The sequence below is a fragment of the Protomyctophum parallelum genome (assembly GCF_964188405.1).
Source record: "Protomyctophum parallelum genome assembly, chromosome: 7".
NCBI lineage: Eukaryota > Metazoa > Chordata > Actinopteri > Myctophiformes > Myctophidae > Protomyctophum > Protomyctophum parallelum.
Genome location: NC_139705.1, coordinates 11,041,887 through 11,067,947, shown reverse-complemented (window position 1 = coordinate 11,067,947; position 26,061 = coordinate 11,041,887). Strand labels below are relative to the sequence as shown.

At 44.5% G+C, this 26,061-nt stretch overlaps 1 protein-coding gene across 2 annotated transcripts in view; it reads right to left on the bottom strand.

The window, feature by feature from the left end:
- The window catches only part of lama5 (laminin, alpha 5), a 94,375-nt gene that overhangs the window by 44,066 nt on the left and 24,248 nt on the right, over positions 1-26,061 (bottom strand). For both annotated transcript variants that reach the window (XM_083769361.1, XM_083769362.1), the window contains exons 3-11: positions 22,329-22,446; positions 18,325-18,443; positions 18,017-18,187; positions 17,188-17,285; positions 5,713-5,828; positions 2,245-2,363; positions 2,047-2,137; positions 1,251-1,385; positions 1,067-1,132 (exon numbers count right to left, since the gene is read on the bottom strand). In XM_083769361.1, coding sequence (XP_083625487.1) covers positions 1,067-1,132; positions 1,251-1,385; positions 2,047-2,137; positions 2,245-2,363; positions 5,713-5,828; positions 17,188-17,285; positions 18,017-18,187; positions 18,325-18,443; positions 22,329-22,446 — 1,033 coding nt within the window. The remainder of the gene's footprint in view (positions 1-1,066; positions 1,133-1,250; positions 1,386-2,046; positions 2,138-2,244; positions 2,364-5,712; positions 5,829-17,187; positions 17,286-18,016; positions 18,188-18,324; positions 18,444-22,328; positions 22,447-26,061) is intronic.

The following is a 26,061-nucleotide window of genomic DNA, read 5'->3' as shown; positions in this document are numbered from 1 at the left end:
CTCTAAGGTTGGACTGAACAGTGATTACGTGGTTTGTTTCTCACATTCCAAACACACATTCCAATCACACACAGCCGTCAGTACACCTGGTCCGGTCATGTCCACACCAGTACACCTGGTCCGGTCATGTTCACACCAGTACACCTGGTCCGGTCATGTCCACACCAGTACACCTGGTCCGGTCATGTTCACACCAGTACACCTGGTCCGGTCATGTCCACACCAGTACACCTGGTCCGGTCATGTTCACACCAGTACACCTGGTCCGGTCATGTCCACACCAGTACACCTGGTCCGGTCATGTTCACACCAGTACAGGTTTTGATTGATTGATTGATTGATTGATTGAAATATTTATTAACAGTTTGTAGAATTTACAGTACATTTTAAGCACAAACTCAATACAAAGACTGTCAACTGTGAGTGGACGACCCAATTAAGCATTACACTTGTTTACAACAGGGTCCACATTGTTCAATTCATCAAAACATTTAAAGACATACAAACATTTAGAGACATACAAATAGACATTTCTATGTAGCTAAATTCATCATATGGGAAGCAAAAAAAGGGAAAAGATACAATATACAGTGAGGGAAAGTGGGGTGGGGGGGATTCAGATTTTACAGAGGCCAGTTTCGAATTGCAGCCATCCGTAGGTGCCCTTTGAGAGCGGTTTTAGGTGATGAACACCAGCCTGTTTGAGGCTGAAGGAGATCCTCGTTACAAGGTAAAACCATCAGTGTTCATTAAACTCTGAGAGTGGAGTGGAGAAAGTGGACCCTTACAGGTCCATTTGGATACATTTTGTACAAATCTTAAATACAATTAAATCGTATTGTATTTCACTGTGCAGAATTGCAAACGTTTGAGTCAAAGGTATTGGCGCTCTCTCTGTTAGTTCTTACATACACAAACGTTCATTGCTGAAACTATTCAAGAGAAAGTGAACCGAGGTCACCCAGCCTGTGGAGAGCACTGCAGATGTAAATACAGGTTTACCACCAGGAACAGTATGACAGATATGACTGAGATGACTAATAACAGACAAAACAAAGTATCTTACTGATAATGTTATCTCCGATTGGGTTCTTAAGTCCTCCTTTGGTATCGGTGGGATATGTCGGGCTTGCTGGAGAACAGAAGAACAAAAATACAGATATTTTCTTTCATGTACACCGTTTCATGTATACTATACTGTACTGTATATACTGTTGATTTTGTGACATTTATTTAAAAAATAAACTCACGGTAGCAGTCGGGGAAGTTGATGTAGCCCTCGGCACACGAGTCACACTTCTGGCCGGTAAAGTTGACTTTACAGTTACAGCGACCGGTGCGGTCCTCACATGTGCCGTCTGTGAAGTCTGACTGACACACGCAGGCTGCAGGGAGACAGGGTGGGGGGCAGAGAGACAGGGTGGGGGGCGAGAGGAGGAGGGAGGGGAGGGGAAGACAGGCGGAGGAGAGACAGGGTGGGGGGCAGAGAGGAGGGAGGGAGGGGAGGGGAAGACAGGCGGAGGAGAGACAGGGTGGGGGGCAGAGAGGAGGAGGGAGGGGAGGGGAAGACAGGCGGAGGAGAGACAGGGTGGGGGGCAGAGAGGAGGAGGGATGGGAGGGGAAGACAGGCGGAGGACGGTAAACGACACGACGAGGAATATAGACAAGGAGACATGAAGCGATGCATGATTTATTTTATACTCCTTCGTATGAAGCCAAAACTAAAAGCAAGAACGACAAGCTGACATTGTGAGGATTGTTTTTGGAATGTTGCACGATGAAATATAAATGAGATTTCACAGTGAGAGAGGAGATATTGTTTTTAAGAGCGTCTGCTAAATGCCTAAATTGTAATTCAAATTGTAAATGTACAAAACATTGTGAGTGTGACTCGTGTGTGTCTTACGTGAACAGGCCAGAGGGGAGTGTGTGTGTGTGTGTGTGTGTGTGTGTGTGTGTGTGTGTGTGTGTGTGTGTGTCTTACGTGAACAGGCCAGAGGGGAGTGGATGTGTGTGTGTGTGTGTGTGTGTGTGTGTGTGTCTTACGTGAACAGGCCAGAGGGGAGTGGATGGGTTGACTGGCAGAGCGGTAGTAGGTAGGGATGCAGCGCTCACAGTTCACTCCCGTGGTGTGGTGCTGCATGGAGAGAATCATTTAACAAAACATGACAGACACTTTTAGAAAAGCACAGCCTTTCAAATCCAAACAACTACCGTAGACTAGACCAGAACAGGGCGTGTTACCTGACAGTTGAGGCAGCGACCTCCTCCTCTGTAATGACTATGTATGTCCAGACTTTCTTTCCGATGCTCCACATCAGGGTCAAAGTAGCAGTCAAACGAGTGACGATGACAGTTACACTCTGAAACACACAGCATAGAACACACAGTTACACTCTGAAACACACAGCATAGAACACACAGTTACACTCTGAAACACACAGCATAGAACACACAGTTACACTCTGAGTCTGAAACACACAGCATAGAACACACAGTTACACTCTGAGTCTGAAACACACAGCATAGAACACACAGTTACACTCTGAGTCTGAAACACACAGCATAGAACACACAGTTACACTCTGAGTCTGAAACACACAGCATAGAACACACAGTTACACTCTGAAACACACAGCATAGAACACACAGTTACACTCTGAGTCTGAAACACACAGAATAGAACACACAGTTACACTCTGAAACACACAGCATAGAACACACAGTTACACTCTGAAACACACAGCATAGAACACACAGTTACACTCTGAGTCTGAAACACACAGCATAGAACACACAGTTACACTCTGAAACACACAGCATAGAACACACAGTTACACTCTGAAACACACAGCATAGAACACACAGTTACACTCTGAGTCTGAAACACACAGAATAGAACACTTTGAAATAGGTACACTTTGAAATATACACAGTATAATACACACAGTTACACTCTGAAAAAGACAATAGAGAACAATGTTTTTTTTTTAACTTCTACTGAATCTCATGAATACTCTAAGAATTTGGCACATGAATGTGGAACACTCACACGAGGCCCATAAGGTGGCATGTGTAAAAACACAGCCACACATGCAGGAACGCCACACATGTGCACGCGCGCACGCACGCACACGCACACACACACACACACACACACACACACACAGGGCATGCTGAAACAACAGAATTAGCATCCACCTGGGTGGCAAGAAATGCTGATTCCCAAGAGAAGGAAGAGTGAGAAGAACTAACAAGAGACAGCCCTGAGGAGCAAGAAGAGGAGAACAAAGAGAACTTGTTAGCATTGAAAATGTTAGCTTTAAATTCATATCTGGCAAAAAAAACAGACGTGTAGGAGGGAGTGAAAAGAGAAAGGAAAGTGGAACGTATATGGCAATTGATTTATCAAGGGATTAGACATGATTCCGTCATTAATCTCAACAACCAGACGCCCGTTCCTTGCTTTGTTCACAGACAGGAGCCATTACTCTCCGTGTGAAGTAAAAATGTATGCTTTCTTTAACATTGACCCGGCTTCCTCACCCAGTCAAACCAACAAAGACACCAAGTTTGAATTTACTGCCCAACCCGGTTTGATCTGACACCTATTCACGCCTCTCAGGTTGAATTACACAACGGGCCCGGGATCATATTCATCATGTTTATACACTAATAAAAGAAGATTAAAAGAGACACAGATATAATTAACACAACCACATCTTTGTCTCTGACATCTTCATCAATCTTTCCCTCTCTCTCATGGAGGTTCTTTGTTCTAGTAATGATCAAAGTTAGTTAACACATAGCTATCTATGTTGTGCTTCAGACTAAAAGGAGTTTTTTCTTTTTCTTTTTTGAGTGATAAAAGTCAGTGATCAAAGACAGGGTGTAGACTTACTCCATGTTTACCGTTATCAAAGACACAGTGGAACGAGATGAAGAACCCAGACAAGACATGTCTGATCCTTACCGACGACGTCAAACTATGGAGACCCTCTGAATACCAACATCTGACAAACTGAATATGTGATGGTCTCACTCCAACATTCTATATGAAGTGCACACAGTGCACACAGCGTGTGTGTGTGTGTGTGTGTGTGTGTGTGTGTGTGTGTGTGTGTGGTAGTTATCCATTTAATTTGATCACTTTAATAGCCAAGTAGCAGAACTCCTGCACCCAGTCACAAACAGATGTATCCCTTTGTAACTATGAGAGTATACAAAATGTAACCTTAATGTACTCTCTCAGAGTTAAATTAAGTATTTGACTACTAGCATACATATATAGAATGTGATTCGGGTGGTGGTGTGCTCACATACTGCAGATTACCATGGCAACAACAAGATCAAATACCTGATTTGAAACCTTTTGTAAACCCCGCTGTTGCCAGTGTTAATTCATTAAAATATCAGGGACATGCTGTGTTTTTAAACCGAGCGCAGTGTGTGTGCGTGCCGTGCACGCGTGCATGTTTGTGCGTTATCAGCAGCTGCGTGGCAGGGAAGACAGAGGATGTTTAGAGGAGAGGAAGACAAGTGTCCCAGAAGACTCACAGATTAGATAATCTAAGAAAAGAGCAGCGGAGGACTGACATACCAATCTCAATCTGAGGTTTACATGTCTTGTCTACGACAAAGAGGTGCACACACACTAAACATATACACCAAAGGTCTGCATGTGAGCACGCATACATACACACAAGCAGGAGTGCAACTGCATAATGCATGTGCATACGCACGTATATTGGCCACTCATGTAGCCTTGTTTAACCTATGATACACACTTAGAACTAAGACACACACACACACACACACACACACAGACACACACACACACACACACACGCACACAGCCCTGAGCGGACCAAAGGGTTTACTATTTTTACGGTATCTGTCAAAACAGTGCAGATAGCCGTGCCTTTATCGAGGCCCTCAGCGCCTCAGAGGTGCCTGCTGAAGAAACCAGGGGCTCCTTCCTTATCCTACCGGTCGATTGCAGTGTTTTTCTCTGACCTGAGCTACGTGTCGTGAATACACTCGGTGCTCCATGGATTCGTACACGGTCAAATCCCCAGCGTTTGTTTAATTATGACTGAGGGTGTACAAATGTAACCAGGCGTGCTCTCAGCGTTAACACAGGATGTCACTGTGTGTGTACAGGGGTTTATCTCGACTGTAAGAGACTCCCGCGACTGACAACTTGACATGAATTACTGTCTCGAGTGAGATAACCTTTTCCTTTGATCTGCTTAAACAACCTGACATTAATTTGGCATTAACTTTGATGAGGTTAAACAACCTGACGTTCATTTGACTTCACTATCTTGAGTAAGATAACCCTTTCCGTCGGCTACTTTTACCGGGTTCAAAAATGCTAATTAACAAAGTGTTTCAAGGGTTTAATATTAACCGAGGGACACGTTCTCCACCGGCAGTGAAGTAAGTGATTCCAGCTCTTTTGGAGCCGATAGTGTCATCCTCCATAAATGTATTCATCCTCTCTGTCTCTCTCTCTCTCTCTCTCATATCAATCTACCCTTTACCGACCTTTGAGTCACTGTAATGCGCACGTTGTTGCTGCATGGTAAATATAACTGCAACTTTTGATAGTACAAATGTGTGTGTGTGTGTGTGTGTGTGTGTGTGTGTGTGTGTGTGTGTGTGTGTGTGTGTGTGTGTGTGTGTGTGTGTGTGTGCGCGTGCACTCACGTTCACATTCGTTGGCGCTGTAGGTGGTGGCTGGTTTCCATGGAAACTGGTTGTATCCGGGGCAACACGTGTCACATGACAGTCCGCAGGTGTTGTGCTGGCAGTGGCACTGCAGTCTGTAAACAAACAAACAACAATATGAGTTAACTAATATATACAAAGGCTTTTTTTTATTGAAAACCAAACCAACACTGCCACACACACACACACCCCCCCACACCCCCACACCCACACACACACACACACACAGGTGCATGCCCACACATGGCCAGACTGCAGTCATTCAGACATGTCATGGGATGTAGCTACGGTATCTCCTCAGCTTACGCTGTTTTAGCCAAAACATCAGCTGAACCACTCTGAAGTTCACATTCCTCTGCTGCTGTCACTCCAGAGGGGGAGAGAGAGAGAATACAGGGGGAGGTGGACGCACGCAACACACGCACGCACGCACACACACACACACACACACACACAATAAGAGAGAGACCCCCGACAATGAAAGCGTTAATCTCTCTCCTTCATCAGACTGTCTGACTGCTTCACTGCTGCTAATCCGATTATAAACCATAAAACCCAGACCAAAAGACAATGCGTGCACGGAACGCACATACATGCACACACGCGCATGCGCGCGCGCGCGCGCACACACACACACACACACACACACACACACACACACACAGGCTAATAACATCAGGAGTCAGTGGAGTGTGAAGGGGTGTAAGGGTGAGCATGCTGACTTTTGAAGAGGACTGGGGGGGATCATGAACGTGCAGAAGGCTGCTGGGGGAACGACCGTCAACATCATTCATAATGTTGTGATACATTTAAAAACGTACAGAGAGAACATAACGTTGCTGTCGGGCATTAACCTCATATCTCCATATTTCTTGTAGATCGTCTATTTTCACAATTTTAAATCATTCAAAAAAAAATAAGAAAAACTATTTTGGACGGTTTTCACACCGACAGCAATGATAAGTATGTTTGAATCCAGTCTTGCACCTCCCACCTCACTGTCCTCTTCCATCTGTACGATTTAGTATACCAGAAATACCTTAAGTCTTTAATGAACCAAAGAACCACTTTAACTTAACAATCTTGCGGTAACCCGAGAGGTTAAGTTAACCTCTAACCCCTAAGACCGCTTAAGACCACTTAACCCCTAAGATTTCCTCAATATTTCAAGTTCACACAGCGTCACACCGCAACACATTCTGACCTTGTAGATATGCTACTATGTTTATATATGTTTCCCTCTTTCTCGCTTTCTTTTGCAACCCTATAATGACAAGCCCAAGAAATGGACCAACATGGTTAAAGTATTGTTAACAGTATTCATAGTGGCTATTACAACCCAGTCTAGGGCAACCTTTGGGTCGCAACATTAAAATGGACTCCCTCCTCGGAGTCCTACCCAGTTCCCAATTCAGTCAGGCCACACATGGTTAAAATGCTATGGCTGTAGGATTTATTCAAGATAAAATGCATTGCAGTGTACAAAACCTCAGGGTGCGGCCCAGGCCGTAGCGTAACGGTCTGGGCACCGGACTGGTAATCCAGTCGCAGTGTGCCGCGGGTTCGACCTCAGGGTGTGGACCATAACACAAAACACAACTCCTAACAAACAACGGAAATCAAAATACAAAGTTGACAAAAAGAGGTCATCCACCCCTACATACCGAATACATCTAGATCACATCACAAAGCTAAACACTGTCAAAGTGCTGGTGCTTAGGACTTGGCTAGAAGGAAGACGTACTGACAACAGGCAGCTTTATAGGTGACCCTGGTCAGAGAAGCCAATCACCAGCAAGGTCCACCTGGTAGTTAGCCACTCACATTCATGCCCCACTCAGTCTACTCACACAAGCTGGCAACCACTCACTCAATCACTACTCATCACACATTCACCCCAGCTGGTCCTCTAACAGTCACTCCTCACTCATTCACACAAACACTGAGGGAGAGAGACAGAGCAACACAGGCATTATGACCCACAGGGCCATAACAGTGGCTAAAAGAGTTGAATAAAGCTTGTTTATCAAACTATTGGGGGATAATATTATGTATGGTTGTGTATACGGTGCCACACAGGATAGGCAGGGGTTAAATGCCTTTAGTTGAAAGTTGTGAATAGCAGATCTACAAGCTCACCACGCAGGACTTCTGTGTCGTGTTTGTAGATCCGCTAATTACGGAGCATGACACCGGACCGGCACAACAACTAAGTATGAATGATGGTAACACGGTTAACTAACTAACCCACAGACCAGTGGAAGTACCGTCCTGGGCCCGTTCATTCATTATGGGAGGTGTGGCTGTGCTGTCTGGTCCAAACTGATAACATTACTGTGGTATTGTGTTTCTACATGCCTGGCTGTCTGGCTGATTGTGTTTCCAGCCTGCACTGGACTTATCACCACTATTCATTCAATCTCTTTCTTTCTCTCCCTCTCCCTCTCCCTCTCTCTCTCTCTCTCTCTCACACGCACGCACGCGCACGCATACACAGTTTTTGGTCACTTGAGCTGTTTTCCTACATCACCCGTAACTTTCATTGTTTAGTACATGCACACGACTCTCTCTCTGGACACAAACCACCCCACGACACACAGTCAGTCACGGACTCATTCACACTCTCCCACTGTCCCTTTTCTTCTTTCTCTTGCCCACTCACAAAAATACGCACACACACTTACAAATGCACACACTTTTCCTCCATCAGATCCATTGTACTGTTTTAGGAAACCTCCAGTTGATTAATTCATCTTTTACAAACATGTTTGCTTCCCGTTTCCTTCATCATTCACACGGCTAACATGACCATAAACAATGGTGTTCTGTGAATAACACCTTGGAAATCAGCTATTTTTGGGGCAAAACGCAAAGAAGAAAAAAATCACACCCGTGTGAACCGAGTGGTGCAACTCCCCTCTCCCCCCCCCTCCTCCTCCTCCTCCTCCTCCTCCTCCTCTCTCTCTCTCTCATTAGCAGGCAACTCTCTCTCTCTCTCTCTCTCTCTCTCACTCTCTCTCTCTCTCTCTCTCTCTCTCTGGCAAACAGCGCCCCTACTGGTACTCATTATATGATGCTCATAGTCACATAGGTGAACACATAGGTGTGAACACATAGGTGTGAACACATAGGTGAACACGGACAAAGCTGGCTGTAGGAGTGGTTGCACCACTCAAAAAATGTTTTTTTAGCATGTTGCATGATTGCACGGACACACAAGACAAGACATCCAAATGCTGTATAACAGTGCGCTATGATGTGCATAGCTATGATGTGCAAGATGATATGACATGTTGTGATATGGGTAAAACTCCACAAAACATGAATGCGATATGGTAAGATATCATATAACATAAAGCAGAGTGATTATCCCACTATCTCTAAGGTGTAAAGCTATCAGAAACAGCATCAAAGGACAAATGCCAGAACACTTTAAGAGTTTAACACTGGAAGCCCACCAAAAACAGTATTTGCTCACACGCTTTCATCGTGCATGCAGGTTTTTTTGCGCACGACTGTTTGGAACTCGTGACCAAACCACTATAAGTGGCCCATGTATTTGAATGAGAATGCGCGCTGGCGGACACCCAGTGTGGTAAGAAAACCTTGTGTAAGCGTCTGCACACGGCCAGTGAAAAACGCATACATTAACATGGAGCAGAATAATGTCCGCGACAACGGCTCCAGTCAAACATGGCAGATGGTATGACGTGACAGGATACAATTAGTCCGATTACAGTTTTGGTCATGGCGGCATGCTGCAGGGCCAACTCCATCAGCCACCAATCCTCTCATAATAACATCTGAACACACCTTTTTAGGCTGCATGCTGTTGAGTAAGTGATGTCACCATGGAGGTAGATGATGTCATGAACGAGACAGCTGCAGGCTTGTAGCACGTGTCAGTCGCATCAGGGCCACTACCTCGCTACACTAACAACTAGACTGAGTTGACCGTTCATCAAACAGCTGCTTGGTATGACAACATTAAACAGATTCCACGGTCAGAGTACATTCTAGTAGGATTAAATCCTCTCAATTGTCTGCATTCCTGCACTGTAACAGAGATCCGACAGTGAGAGTGAACAAACTTAATGAGGTGACACAGGAGAGGGGGGAGTGGGGGGAGTTGAATTCCAGCTCATATGTTTTCATCAATCCAACACCTGCTTGGTCGGATGAAACACCTCTCAGTGATCTATGATCACATCGCACCACAATGTCTGCCTGTGCGACAGTCTCTGCTGCACGCTACACCACTTTAAACTCTGGTTGATGTGTGGACGAATGGAAGCCAACGGACCTGAACGGTTCCATTTGGATCAAACTGCTGGGCATGTACAATCACAGTACTGTGAACGTGTAAAACTCTATATGGTTCATATTGTTTTAACCCTTTTACAGACTGCTTCCTCTGTTTCTTCTTCCACCCGTTATACTTTGGGAGATCGTATGTGCATGTTGATATTGTGTTGCTAGAGGAAAGCACTGAGAAAACTGCTGCGCCTTTCTTCGTCCTTTTTTTCGAACGTAACTACAGGAGCGGTGGTCTCAAAAACAATGAAACTTGACCGAACACTGCTAGAGGAAAGGCCATGAAGTGGACCTCCAGGGAGCATTAAGGTATGCATCAAATCCCACCATGCCAATCCAGACAGTAGCTTCTTCTGAGATATGCTGGACCAAGGGGTATAGAGGGGCCGGGCCGGGCCGGCCGCTCGTAGAACGTCGCCTTTCTTAACTCATTTTGAGAGGGAACCCCTTTTGGTGGTTATTATTATGTTATAATTTAGCTATTGAAGCTATTGAAGCAGATCTACAAGCTCATAGCGCGGCACCGAGTGTCGCGCTATGAACTTGTAGGTTTGCTATTTTTGAAAAATCCTTAAAATGTGCCTCAAATCTTTCAGAAAATGTCATGATTTAGAAAACAATTTTTTTCGACGTCAGGCCTGAATGGGGAGAGCCACACCAAGGACAGGTAAAAATCCCAGTAATGCAACTCAAACTATGAATGGCTATCTTTTTTCTTTTTTTTTAAAAGAAAATATATGTTGATTGTTGCATATTGCTATGCAGGCATATATGTTTGCATGACTGAATGGACATGATCTTGATCACGTACCAGGGAATGTCATTAACAGCTGCAATGGAAACCTGTGCTAGTCTACAGACAATTACTCAACGTTACTTCCATTCTCCAACACATTAGCAACATTAGCGCAAGTGTTTGAATTCCATTCGCAAAGTTGTGTTTAACTTTCAGGACAGCGATATAAACTGTTTGACAGTGGGTACTTTTTTCCATTTTCCAGTTTGTTCAGTGTCTTGCTCAAGGACACTTTGACACTAACTCTGGGGGAGCCCAGGTTCGAACAGGCAACCTTGTGCACACACACACACACACACACACACACACACTTATGTTTTTCCTGTTTCATGTTGCTATAGTACCACTCAGCAAGGTATTTGTGGATACTATATCTAACACATTGGCAATAACTCTCCTTAGGTGGATGTGTTGAAATGTCAACGTTGATATACTCAGCACTTACATCTTTCTCTCATTCCATTAATTTATTTTTATGCGGGCTATTGTTGGTAGGGAGATTCTCTGGAGATTTTGTTTTCTCACTCCCCGTCTTTCATCCTGCCCAGATCTCTCTCACTCTGTCCCTGAGGAGTATCTATCTACTCAGCATTCCTTGACATATTGCTTTAGTCAGCGAAAAGCAACATCTCCCCTGCCTTCCTCTTCATTTCCTCCCTTCATTCCATCCATCCCCTCTCTCCTCATCTCGCTCGTTTCCTCTCCTCCGATACTCCCTCCCTCCCTCCTTCCCAATCATTCAAGGTTCTGTCTAATGGACTGGACCTACTCTACTCAATTGGGGATAATCAACATTAGCTTCAACACATGCAATTACCACACACACACACACACACACACACACACACACACACACACACACACACACACACACACACACACACACACACACACACACACACACAGTATGTACAGAGGGAGGCTTGCACATACATCACAAGTACATATAATCTCAGACAGTAACATACTGTGCAATACACATGTGTACACATACCTGTATGAACATGTTATTACACTTAAGGCACACACACACACACACACACACACACACACACACACACACACACACACACACACACACACACACACACTCACAAATCCTTGAATCCTATATGGGCTAATGAGTAGTACAGATGTTTTGCCCCTCTTTACTGCTGTTCCCCTGTTGTCTTATACCCACACACACACAGTCACTCACACACAGTCACTCACACACACAGTCACTCACACACAGTCTCACACACACACACACACACACACACACAGCGTTGATCCCTGCCTTGAGATGATGTACTGTATATGTCGAGTGAAGCCAGATGTAGCTGAACAGAATCAGTGAATCACACACAGTTGTCATCAATATGAATCTAACAACCCTTAATAGCCTTATCATCTTAATTAAATTAGACCATAATAGGGCGGCGGTGGCTCAGGGGTAGAGTGCCTGGATGGTAACCGTAAGGTTGCCAGTTCGAACCCGGGCTCCCCCAGAGTTACTGTCGAAGTGTCCTTGAGCAAGACACTGAACCCCTAATTGCTCCCGATGTGCTAGTTGGTGCCTTGCATGGTTTCCGCTGCCATCGGTGTATGAATGTGTGTGTGAATGGGTGAATGTAATGCACAATCTCTGTAAAGCGCCTTGGATAAAGGCGCTATATAAATGCACCATTTACCATTTACCATAATCACACTTAACTGCACCTACTGCACAGTGCCATCTACACCAAATCACTTCGCCAGAAATATGCCGATCTACAAGCAATTCCATGTCACGTGATGTCACAACTTTGACATCACAAAAAGACATAAAGATGCGTTGTTGTAATAGATATTGTTCATATGAGGGACACATTGTGAACATCTGGTCGGTTGTGGGCTGACATCCACCAAAGGTTGACCAATTAAACCCCCAGGGCTCCATACTGGAATAACTACTACTACTACTATTATTATTATTATTATTATTTCTCTAGCCCTCCATCGTTGCTTCCAGTCATCCCGGTTCTCCATAATCTGGCCAGTTTGTTGGTGCTTTGCGCTCCTGCGTCGTTCTTGAGTACGTCCACGTTATGTTAGCGCGGGACGTCCTTGTCATCGATGCCCGTGTGTTGGTTCCCACAGCACCAGTTTTCTGGCGGGCAGTTGTTGATGTCTTTGGCCAGTGTCCCGCTATAGTCTCATTCTCCATGGCTGCTACTTTCTGGCTCACCCTTTGGTATTCCCTCAGGATCTTGTTGTCAGTAACATGTACACTCTTGCTGATGCACGCACATAATAGTAGTAGTAATAATAATAACGACTAAGTTATAATGAATTACTCCTCTAGTGTTTCCCTCTATACCAACTCTCTTCACTGAAAACCGATGATCTACAAGCTTCATGACACGTTGAGACACGAGATTGTAGATCTGCTATTTCCGACGAATGTTCTCCAACAGAATAGAGACGCTAGGGTTGAAGTGATAAATCAACTGGAGAGAGGCAACCAACGTTCCCTGAGAACTTCATGACAATCCAATAAGCCGCTTTTAAGATATCTTGGCAACAGTCAGAGACACACACAGAGGATGAAATTTATGGCCATTCTTTCTGTGTGAAGGATACTAAAAATAATTCTCCTAATTAGCCCGATGTGATTAAATGAGTTGTGATATAGTGTTCCGCCAAAGCAAAGCCTTCTAAAGCAGCCCTGGTACTTCTTAATGGAATTACTTCCAGAATTCCAGACATCTTAGCACAGTTTATATCACAGAGATGTCTGGTCTCCAGAGTCCAGTTACTGTAGATTTGGACAGAGCTAAGTCATCACTTTGGTCTGGACAAGCTATGTCAAACACGCATGCCATGGACATGCAGGGCATAAACACTTCAACAGTACACACGTACAAGGTCTGCCCTCACACGCACATTGCCAAGTCACACTCTCCATACCAAGATGGGATCAAATCTAAGAAATCCCGTCAATGTAAACAAATATATGAAGATAAAAGGGAAAATAGCAAGAGTTGTGAATTTGTAGATCGGCTATTTGCACTAGTTTGGGTCCTGGGAGAACATCACATCTCGATCTAAAAGGTTTGTGAATCACTGGCCTGACACTAACCCCAGCCCACCCAAAAGGAAACACACACACACAGACATTAATCCAACCAGGAAGTCATTTCAGGGCATTATGGTTTTAGATTGTCCAGACAGTCTCCCTTATACAGTTCTCTCTAAAGCCTGATTTACACTTGGTTGCATACCGGTGTCGCGCACGGACCACGGCTGATCTATAAGCTCACAGCGCATCACAGCGCGATGCACTGCAAGCTTGTAGATCGTCTATTTTCTTTTTGGGTGCGCAACACGATGCGCTAACCACGTATAATTCGAGCATTAGTCACGGGATTACGGGTGTCTACACACGGTGTCTTCATGAGGGATTCTACCCGGCGAATAACTCCATATCTCAATCCCTTCCTTCCTTTGTTCCTCCTCTCTCCCTCCTCTTCCTCCCTCACTCCCGAGTCACCGAGGTGAAACTCTGCAGATCTGGTTTCTACCACAGACGGCCTTGAGATCTTACACGCAGCTGTACATGCTGAACTTGTAATGTATGCGTGTGCGTGTGTGCGTGCGTGTTTAGTAGATTTATGTAGGTTACACTGGGTAATGATGGATTACAGCATTATATCCACATATTGTTGTAGCTTGATATGATAACAGGACAAACACATGCACACGCGCACGCACGCACACGTACACACACACACACACACACACACACACACACACACACACACACACACACACACACACACACACACACACACACACACACACACACACACACACACACACACACACACACACACACACACACACACACACACAGTGGGCGTTATTACATTAATAACACAGTGTAGCCCACTTCCCCTATTTCGAAAGCCTTCACTTAACCAAAACACTGACATGGCCTGAGGACCGGAAAGTCACACACACAGGATTCAAGATTCAGAAGGATTCTCAAGTTGCTCTATAAGCCTTTGTATGACACACACACACACACACTAATTCTGTGTACAATGAAACAAGTCTAATCTTGTTCCGTGTTGTCAACAACTACAGTACAGTACTACAAGTGAAGTCTATTTCTACAGGTTATACGTTTCAAATATTCATAGACTCTCTTTCTGTGTGTCGCTGTTCACAGTTTAGTTATTTCTGTTCATTCATCGTATAAATGCATGAAGACATGTACAGCAATGTCTTTTTGTTCTCCTATCCGTCTTTCCATCATGCCAGGCTTTCCCTCCTTCAGAAACGGTCTACTTTCTCCTGGCTGAGGACCAAAGCTCCATGTCTGTAGGTGCCTTTGTCTGTGGCCTAAACAGCAGATCAATCACAGCTCACGCTGTATAAGTGCATCACATCACACCACACAGAGGCACCTCCGGCCATGGAGGCCTCAAATGACTGCTGAAGTCAAACTGAGACCTTAGGAGTAGTGTGACAGTTGAGGGGTTGGGTTGGGTGGTATAGTATAGCCCCTGAGCCCCCCCAACACACACACACACACACACACACACACACACACACACACACACACACACACTAGGGCATTAAGCAACTAGTCGACTAGTTTACTAGTAGACTAGTAAATCCACTAGTCGACCTTGTTGGTACTAGTTGATAAGAAAAAGAAAAAGAAATCCCGATTTTGTAGGCCTCAAGATCAGGTAGACTATAGTTATAGTCACTAATGTACACAGTTTTTAAATGTACAATCTTTTTTTTTTTTACATAATAGGTAGTTAATGACTAGTCGACTAGTAAACTAGGCAACTAGTAAAAATGCCCTAACACACACCCCCCTTGTAGATTGGCTATTTTGGCCAATGTTCCCCCCAGAATATATATGCTGGGGGGTTCAAGTGGTTAGAAAGATTTTCAATGTTGTATACATTTGCTAAATAAACGCTGAGGAGGAGGAGTGTTAATTGTGCATTGATGGCTGAAGGTTTTGCAGGGAAGCCTCACTGTAATTGTCTCCACCAGGCCGAAGGCATGTGGGGAGAGTATGTTTTGCACTCCGTCCGTCCGCGTGTCCGTCCGTGTGTCCGTCCGTCCATGTGTCCGTCCGTCCGTGTGTCCGTGAACAGCTAATCTCGGCCACCGTTAACCCGGTCGATGCCATATTTTGCACACACACTCCCTGGATGCCAACCATGAACCTCTGCCCCAAACTTTCCAGAACGGCCTGTTATAGCGCCACCAGGAGGCCGCTTTGTGCAAAACAAGTTTTTGCACAGTACACCTACAGATTTTGTCCAAACATCACGCGAATTGGTACACAGTCTCTCTAGAGCCATTCAACGAAACGGGTCTTTCAGATTTATCAGACTCCATCCTGATTGGTTAAGATTGGCTTCCAAAGTTCACAGGAGTGCTCCGTTTCAAACAAAATGCTGCAAATCATGAACACATCGCGTGATTTCCGTGAAATTGTGCACCCACATTCCCACTAGGCCCAGGAAGAAATGCCACATGAACAATTTCAACTCAGCCTCAAGGTGGCGCTATAACTGGCCCAAAAGTGTTTTTACCTCTAACTGCACGGATCTGTGGATAACCTGGTGGAGACCTGTGCCCGGAAGGGCACTTTTTCTAGTTAGATGATGTATTGTTTAATTTGTTTTCTACATCCTTCCTTCCTTCCTTTCCTTCCCTGCTCCCTCGTCTCCTCTTTATCTCCTACAATCATGTCGTCTAGTCAGCCATGTGTTAATTCTACACAGGTATGTGTACACACACACGCACGCGCACACGCACACACACACACACACACACACACACACACACACACACACACACACACACACACACACACACACACACGATGGTTGTAACCACAACCGCAGTAATGAAATCCCCTCCTCTACTGAAATGACACTCCATATCCTGGGGATATGGATTTCATAATGCACTTGGTCGTGTGTTTGTGTGTGCGCGTATGCAAGCGTGTGTGCGCGTGTGTGTGTGCGTACTTGTGCGTACGTGTGTGTGTGTGTGAGTGAGAGAGAGGAAAATAGGTGTGTGTGTGTTTCACCTGAATAGTTTTATTACCTCCTGTGTATTTCACACACACACACACACACACACACACACACACACACACACACACACACACACACACACACACACACACACACACACACACACACACACGCAAGTATTCCAGTCAAAACAATTTCTGTGTGCCACTTTGTGGGTCTGTGAGTCATGATAATACAGCGTGCGTGCATGTGTGCGTGCGTGCGTGCGTGCATGTGTGCGTGCGTGCGTGCGTGTGTGCGTCTTACTTGTATGGGTCGTTGGGGTCCTTGGCGTTGCAGGCCTCTGCGTGTCCGTTGCACACACACCTTCCTCCAATGCTGATGTCTTTGATACTGTAATAGTACTGAAAAACACAAAGGAATAATGCACTGAATGAGCACAGGACAGATATAACAATGACCTTTTACTATGAAAATTCGAAAGTCACTTGTCATTATGGTTCATTGTCCTTGTCATGTCTGTGTATATTCAATCTTTTTATTTATAGTAGTGTTGTGCCTGAGCTGTTTTTCTTTTCTTTTCTTTTCTTTGTTATTATGTTCTTGTTGTGTAATGTCTGTTTGTCTTTAAAAAACCAATAAATATACTTTATATAAAAAAACAAAAAAAACAATGACCTTTTACTCATAGGCCTAATTCAGTAGAAGCACAATAACCAACATTTTCGCCAGAATATACTTACTAGGCCTACTTGTGTTTTTAATTTATATGTAAGCGGGAAGAGCTCATTCACTGACATGTCAAAAGCAAATACAGAGCATATGGTGTTGCTGGGTGTCCCAATCACACCAAGATTGAATCCACCTGTTGTGTTCCAAAACCCGGCCATAATCCTTAACAATTATATCTGGTTTCAGTATTTATATCCATGATGCATTTTCTTCATCACGAGGGCCATTGTGTAGCCGTCAATTTGTATTGGGGGAGGTGGGGGTGTTCGCGTGTGTGTGGGGGGAGGGGAGGAGGGCATGTTAAATTTCTCTCCTCGTCGAAACTTTCTCTCAAACAAGAGAATAAACGCTGTCAGATTTAACATGTTGCAGGTGTGTGTGCTTGCGTGCATGCGTTGTTTACCCTGCGTGTGACAGTGGGGTCGCGCAGGGCTTTGCCCATCAGGTGTCCCAGCAGGGTGTTGGTTCGGAGGAAGCGCAGGCGGATGTTGGTGGCCTTGGTGAAGTCTCGGAGCACCGGCGAGTAGGAGAAGTTCATCGCACCTGGACGGCCGTTCACAAGAGACACCACGACCTAGAGAGAGAGAGAGAGAGAGACAGTAGGACAAGAGGGAGTAAGTAGAGCACCAAGGGTACCCTTCACAAAAATCATTGTATTTACACACAATGGTTTCTACACTTCTTCTCACACGGACACACACACACTCTTACCTCTCCATTCTCCAGAGGTACGATACGGGAGTATTCAGTCGTGCAGATCACATCGCTGTCGCTGGAGATTCTTTCTATGGAGCTCTGTCCAAACCGTTCAATACAGTCTCTCTTAGATGCTGGACACACGCACGCACACGCACACACGCACACACGCACACGCACACGCACACACGCACACACACACACACACACACACACAGGGAGGATCAGTAAGTAATGAGCTCCACAACAGTTGATTGTTAATGACAGAGCTAACTGGTTCCACAGGGGGTCTGGGACTCACAGGGACCCCATGGGGGACTCATAGGGACCCCCTGCTGGGGGACTCATAGTGGGCTACATTAACCACTTCAACCCATAGCATCCCCTATTCTGAGGGGGTCCCTGCTTTGTCTCTCTCTCAGCTAAAAAAAAAAAAAGTTTAAGAAACGCCATGGTGTGTAAGGGTTTGACATACAGCAGACAGGCTAACAAGAGGGCTTGAAGCAAAAAAAAAACAATCCCAAGACTGAAAATGTTAGTTTTTTTTGCAAATCTGCACTGATCTCAAAATCCGTCCCTAGGACTGAGAACTTAAGGCCCTGATTTGTCTCATTTATACTCAAAACTATACTGGAGGACTACAATTGAGGACGGAACCGTGCTCACATATTGCACGTTGTGATTAGCTGGAAGGCGTGTCGTTCTGCGCTGTGATTGGCTGAGCATCATCATATCCCCGAACGGGTATGGGCTAGTTAACCATTTTGGGCGGGAACCCCTTTTGGTGTTTTAAACATTATGTTATAATGTAGCTATTGAAAAATAGCAGATCTACGAGCTTGTAGGTCTGCTATTTTTCAGAAAACTGGAGGATTTAGAAGATTGTTTTTTAATTTTGAGGTCAGGCCTAAATGGATTAAGTGTCATTTGAGCTTCAGACCTCCATCCTTGCGTACAGAGAGAGCTCTGGCAACCGCTTCATTTCCCTTGCTGATCCGTGTCTCTGCTATCTGCTCAGAGAGCCTCCCCTTCTTCCTGGAAGAGGATGCTAAACGGTGATGTTCGCAACACATCTGCTAATCATCAGTCAAGCTATCATCCATCCAAAAAGGGTTTTCTGCTATCAATATGCCTTTCTGTGTTCGTCAAACCCAGAACTATCTGTGCTTGTGTGTTACACAAGCACCACACAAGTTGTGCAGTCGTAAAAGTCTCTGGCATCAATATTAAAAACAAAACAATTAGTTTTCTGAAATAAATATTTTCACGGTTTAAACAAAATAGCAGATCTACAAGCTCATAGCGTGCCACCGAGTGTTGTGCTATGAGCTTGTAGATCTGCTATTTTTCAATAGCTAAATTATAACAATGTTTAAAACACCAAAAGGGGTTCCCGCTAAAATGGGTTAAGTGAGTCGTGCAACTCCGTGTGGGGGTCTCCAGGGGGTCCCTGGAAGTTACAGACTCAGAGGAACGAGCCCAGGGCACTGCTCGGACGGACCCAGCCAGGGACACAGCCACTGGGACACTCAAAGCTGTCTATAGGAGTGGTTGCACCACCAAGAATATATCTCCGACTCAGTCACACACCTGTATCGCTATGGCAAAATGCAATTTCAGACTGATTATGCCTTATTGGGGCTCAACATTTTTTTATATACTATTTAATGTATGTTTATTATGAAATGGAATGTCTACTTAGAGAGGTTATATCTGTAAAATAAATAATTGTGTTAACTAAAGGACTTTCAAAGTTTCTATTATTTGGATACAAGCAACTTTTATCAAATGCGATACAGTAGAAACTCTTCAAGCGTTGATGACCTTCAACATTCATGAAGAATAATATAACACACATTCCTTGAATAGTTGCCGTTTCATTGAGGTGTCCTTTGACACGGAGAAGAAATAAAAGGCCCTGAACACCAGATAACACAAGAGCTACTTTATAATGTCACAACTCTTTTGTCGCAAGTACGAGGGAGTATGTGTGTGTGTGTGTGCGTGTGCGTGTGTGTGTGTGTGTGTGTGTGTGTGTGTGTGTGTGTGTGTGTGTGTGTGTGTGTGCGCAGGCTCGCGCACACACCAATGTGCACTTGCCTGCTACTACTTGTATCAGATTCAGAACTGTCTGAAAAAATTGGACTCGGGCTATGCAATTAACCAAAATTATAGCGAGACTGACATTTACCAATAACCGACTTGATCTTGATCAGATATCAACAAAATCGACTTGAAAAAGTGAAAAATAGCCAATATGCAAGCTCACAGCACATCACGAAAGCTACGCATTGCAAGCTTGTAAATCAGCTATTTTCATCATTCATTAATCAGAATCGCGGTAGCATTGTGGGATTGATTAAAAGTAATATCGCCCAGCCTTAAACTGGAGCCTTTTAAAGATTCTGTATGCAGATCTTTTGCATCCTTGGTATTTGGTCCTATATGCGTAACACCACACTCTGTGTGAGAGAACCCAGAAGAGTGAACCCTCTCCTCTCCATTGTTCGCAAGGAATGTACATGTATGCCAGCTCAACTTACCTCCAATTATTTACTAATCATTCAGCCTGTGCATTTTAAGACTAGGATTTACCCGTCATGGCCAACTTCCCATATTTCACCCAATTGTGCAAGTCTCTGAATGGGAAGGTATAATTGTCGGCATCATTCTACATACACTGATGTCAGTACATGTCGCAGTTCATGTTGCAGTCAAGTGAACAAATCTTCAAAAGTAACATTTGCTGCTCATTCAAACTGTGTATGTTGGTATTTTGTTTGTCTAAACCTGCACCAAGCAAGTGGCTAAGAGACACACCAAGAGACTTAATTTCCCCCAACTATGTGGAGTGGTGGAAAATAAGTACATGTACTGTACCGGTACTCAAGTTTGTACTTACGGAAAGTAAAAGGTTTTTGTACTTTTACTTTCGCCAAACTACAAGCTCACAGCAGGCCACATCGCTATGCGTTGTGAGCTTGCACATCTGCCATTCTAAAAAGATTTTTATACATTTGGAAAACTTGTAAGATGGGACAGTATTTCTACATTGTGGCATTGCCACTTTTACTTGAATAAAATATCTATAGCACTTCTTCAACCACTAACTGTGTTCGGTTTGGTTTGTGGAGGTGAACATGCACGCAGGTACGCACACGCACGCACTCACACACGCAGACCCCACATAATTGCCTATACACAAGCAGAGACCCATTCCCCCCTCTCTTTTTCCACCTCCAAGCCTCCCTGGCGTTATCGAGCTGGAACCTGTCGCTAACAACCAGGCATGCTTGGAATTCCCCTCCAGCCCACCGGGATTGACAGCTGCCGTAGCCAATAAGCAAAGGTGTGTGTGTGATGTAACTAACGAGTGTCATTGCCATGTCATTGCTCCTGGCCTGAGCCCTTACAGAACCCTGAAGGTGCCATGTCATTGCTCCTGGCCTGAGCCCTTACAGAACCCTGAAGGTGCCATGTCATTGCTCCTGGACTGAGCCCTTACAGAACCCTGAAGGTGCCATGTCATTGCTCCTGGCCTGAGCCCTTACAGAACCCTGAAGGTGCCATGTCATTGCTCCGACGGCACGTTGGTCCGACTCGCCACATTACTAACTCTATCCCTAACCCTAACCTTAGCCGCATGCAAAGCCACGTAGTCGGAATAATGGGATGTCGGAATTATGGGCAGCGTCAGGACCCATTTTTGGGTTGCAAGTATAAGTACGTTTTTATTATTATTATTCATTTCCAAACTGTGTACAATTGTGGTTTGCAAACGTACGTTATGCCACAATGGCAATGAATTGTAACAAAGCCGAAGCAAAGTGAAGGTGAAACAGTGATGTCTCCTCCACTTTCAACTATACAATCAAATCCAGTAGACCCTACTACCACCCAGTGTGTGTGTGTGTGTGTGTGTGTGTGTGTGTGTGTGTGTGTGTGTGTGTGTGTGTGTGTGTGTGTGTGTGTGTGTGTGTGTGTGTGTGTGTGTGTGTGTGTGTGTGTGCGCTACTCACAGGCGAAGAACTGCCATGGCTTGTACGTCTGTCCAAAGTCGACGGATCTCTCTAGAACCCAGAGGTCAGGTCGAGGAGAGTTGGCGAACTTGATCAACACATAGGCAACGTGGAACAGCTGGGGAGAAACACACACACAGAGAAATATTCCTGTTAGCTACTGCTGACAACACATACATTTAGTTTCTGAAGAACATATATACAGTACTACAGCACGGGGTACGTGGCCGTGCACACATAGACATCAAAGGGCCTGCCCTTTTACCCGTCTGCAAATAGTGCCCCTCTCCTACCATGAATGCAGCTTTTACTACGGTGAAAGAAATGCAGATGCCCACTTCCCATGCCGTGCCTGAGAGCAGCAATCAAGAGAATTGCCTTTTTCCCGGACTCTCATAAACTGGAACGCAGCATTTTTATTTTTGAAACATTTTTTCCAAAATAGCAAGTTCACGATGTGTTGTTGAACGGTTCCGCTATTTTCACTCTAAACTAAGTATAGAGTGCTTAAGACAGTGATTAATATCCATTCTAGATTAAGTGAACTTGTTGAAATGCCGCTGGCGAGGCGCCGAGAGGGGAGGAGAGGACGTAACAGTGAAGGAACGGAACAGACGCGACAGCGCCGTGTCCTCTATCGCAATGAATAACACCCGCCATGTGACATTATCATGAATAACACCCGCCGTGACATTATCACTTGACCTGGAACACTATGACACACCAGGGAGCATTAAGTCACGACTACACACCACTGCGGTCGTACTGTAACGCAGTGAGTTCTTGTTACGCGTCATGTTGGGAGTTAATGATACAACTTGTCACTCATAAGAGGTTCTCATAATGCATTCCAGATGTCGTCCCTGTGTCTGCCTGTCAGTCTCTGGTTACAGCGCTGGGCATCCAAGTCATTTGTTTAAGCTACGGTTCCTTGCGTCGGGCCTGTCATCTCCCGTTCTCATGTGTTCATTTTCCCCGACAGGCTCTAAAAAGTTGGTAAAGGACTGATGACAGCTGGTCTCGTGGGTGGAGAGAGGGAATGAAATGGGAGAGGGAGAGAGAAAGAGGGGGAGATCCAGAGGGACGAAAAGGAGACATGTGAGGAGAGGACAGGAGGGACGTGGGGAGGACTGGGGAGAGGATGAAATAAAACGTTGAAATAAAATAAATTTATTTTTTAAATGTCATTCTTTTCTGAAAAACCTCATGTTTCTGTATCAGTGGTGCTCAATATTTCGTGTCAAGGACCCCCAAATCTGTAATTGGCCGCCGACCCCCATCTGAAAATATGTTGTTCCAGGGACCCCCCAGAAGCAAAGATTTTAGTTAAAAACTGAAACTCTGAAAGAATATATTCAAAGATTTCCACGATTTTTCAGCAGACCTACAAGTTCATAGCGCTATGATATTGTAGATATGCTAGATATTAATAGCTAAAGTATAACATAATGCTATAGTATAAACACCAAAAGGGGTTCCCGCCCAAAATGGCTTAAAGGGGGAATGACAGTTACACACAGAGCTGAAGGTAATATTGTTAATTATGAGTGTGTTTAATTTGTAGGCATTACTGTGTGCCGGCACTGACAGCTGCTGTACACAATGAACTGCAATTCAACAAAAATGAAACGCGACCGCATTTAACCCCATTATTACATTATACCGTCAACCCAGTCAAAATGACCACTGTGGAAACGGCCAATAGGTTGAGGGCAGGAAGCAAGAGGGAGGTGGACAGATGGGAAAAGCGAGAGATGAAGGGAGTTCTGCACTTATATTATGTCTGTCAGATGAAAACGAATGCCGCACAATTACCCCCATGGGCACATTACAATCAATCATAATACGTTCTCTCATTGCAGGCCTCTTGTGTGTGTCCAATGACAGTCCAGTGTATTACATCACATGAGGGACCGGATGTTATGACATGAAATAATGAATCTGAACTAATTCTCTAATTCATCTCATTATTGGAGAGAGAAATTGTAAACATGGACTATTTCTCTGTGAACTTTAACCCTGGCAACACAATGTTGAGCATGTCATTATAGGCAAAGGCATTGAAAGAAACTAGGGCTGTCAGATGGTTAAAAACTTTAATCAGATTGATGATAAAGTATAGCAAACGCCCCAAAAAAGACCTACAGACCCCCTAGGACTTGAACCACAGGTTAAAAAGGAAAACGATCTCTGTTTCTCTGCCTCGGGATCAGCACAAAAGACACACGGGTATACGCACACTCACGAGCACGCACACACACACACAGCCTTTGATCATCAGTCACTTGAATAGTGTGTGTTCTCTGGACTTCCTCTTTTTGACAGGCGACTATGTCAGAGGTGATGACATGCACACATGCATGCACATACGCACACATTCAGACCACATGCACACTAAGTAGCATTGCACTCACAAAAAAGTATTTGCAATGAAACGTGAGAACAAAGAGGTGTGTGTGTGTGTGTGTGTGTGTGTGTGTGTGCACGCTTGCATGCGCATATCATGTGCATGTGTGCATGCAAGCATGTACAGTCATCCTTCATTCTTGTCTTTAAAATGCTCCAATAACCTGAAATAACAACCAAACATAATTTTTTCCAAGCTGAGGGCAAAGGTAAGGTGTGCGTGCGTGCGTGCGTGCGTGCGTGCGTGCGTGCGTGCGTGCGTGCGTGTGTGCGTGCGTGCCAGTCACATATGCAGTGAGTGACAGGGAAGAATGTGTGAAGTCTCTACATGTTCCTCTGGGCCATAGGATTAGCATTCCATTCATTCAAAGCTTTACATTTAAACTTGAGACTTGACTAACATAGCTTACATTATATATTTAATTTAAACAGTCATTCTCAACTTTTACTCGGTTTGAAAACGCACCATATTCTAATTATACGATTCCCCGTACATGTCCATGACTACTATAAACAATCAATAACCATAGAATAATCTCAACCTAATAACTATAACTAAATACGACTTTAAATCGACTGCATGATTGACTGTATAGGAATGATCCATCTTTTGTGCTTGCTTGCCTATATATAACACTAATATAACACTCTGATGTTGCGTTGTCTTATGTGTTCTTTTGTAATGTTTTGCATTTTTGTGTTTACAGTATATTGTAATTCTGTCACTAGCTCAATGAATGTGAAGGCAGATGTCCATCAAATAGTGAAGTCTTACTCTTAACCTTTGTGATGGTCTCTTACTCAAATACTCTCTCTCTCTCTCTCTCTCTCTCTGTGTCTCTCTCTGTGTCTCTCTCTCTGTCTCCATGTCTCAGTGGGAGCCAGTCTACTGGCTATAGCTGGCTGGCACACGCGCACGCACACACATGTAGACAAAATAATTCGCTGACACACACTCACACATTCATGCATGCACGCACGCACGCACCTCAGCTATACCTCCCCATGATTTGTGGATTACTGGGGGCCTCCTATAGGTCAACCTATAGCTGAATGGACCGCTGAGCCATCAATCAAACTGATGTTACTATGACAACAGGTAGCAGGTCAGACGAGGGGTAGAGAGACATAAAGACAGACAGAGACAGTGAGAGAGGCAGACAGACAGACATGTGAAGCAGATCTTGGTAGACAAGAGATGTTCTAAGGTTTCCTTCACGAACAGATAACTCAAAGACTATAATTATATGAAGCTTGTTACAAAGTCACAAACTCTTTTAGCAGCTACAATATACGACTTACAACTTTAACGTAGCTCAGCCATGTG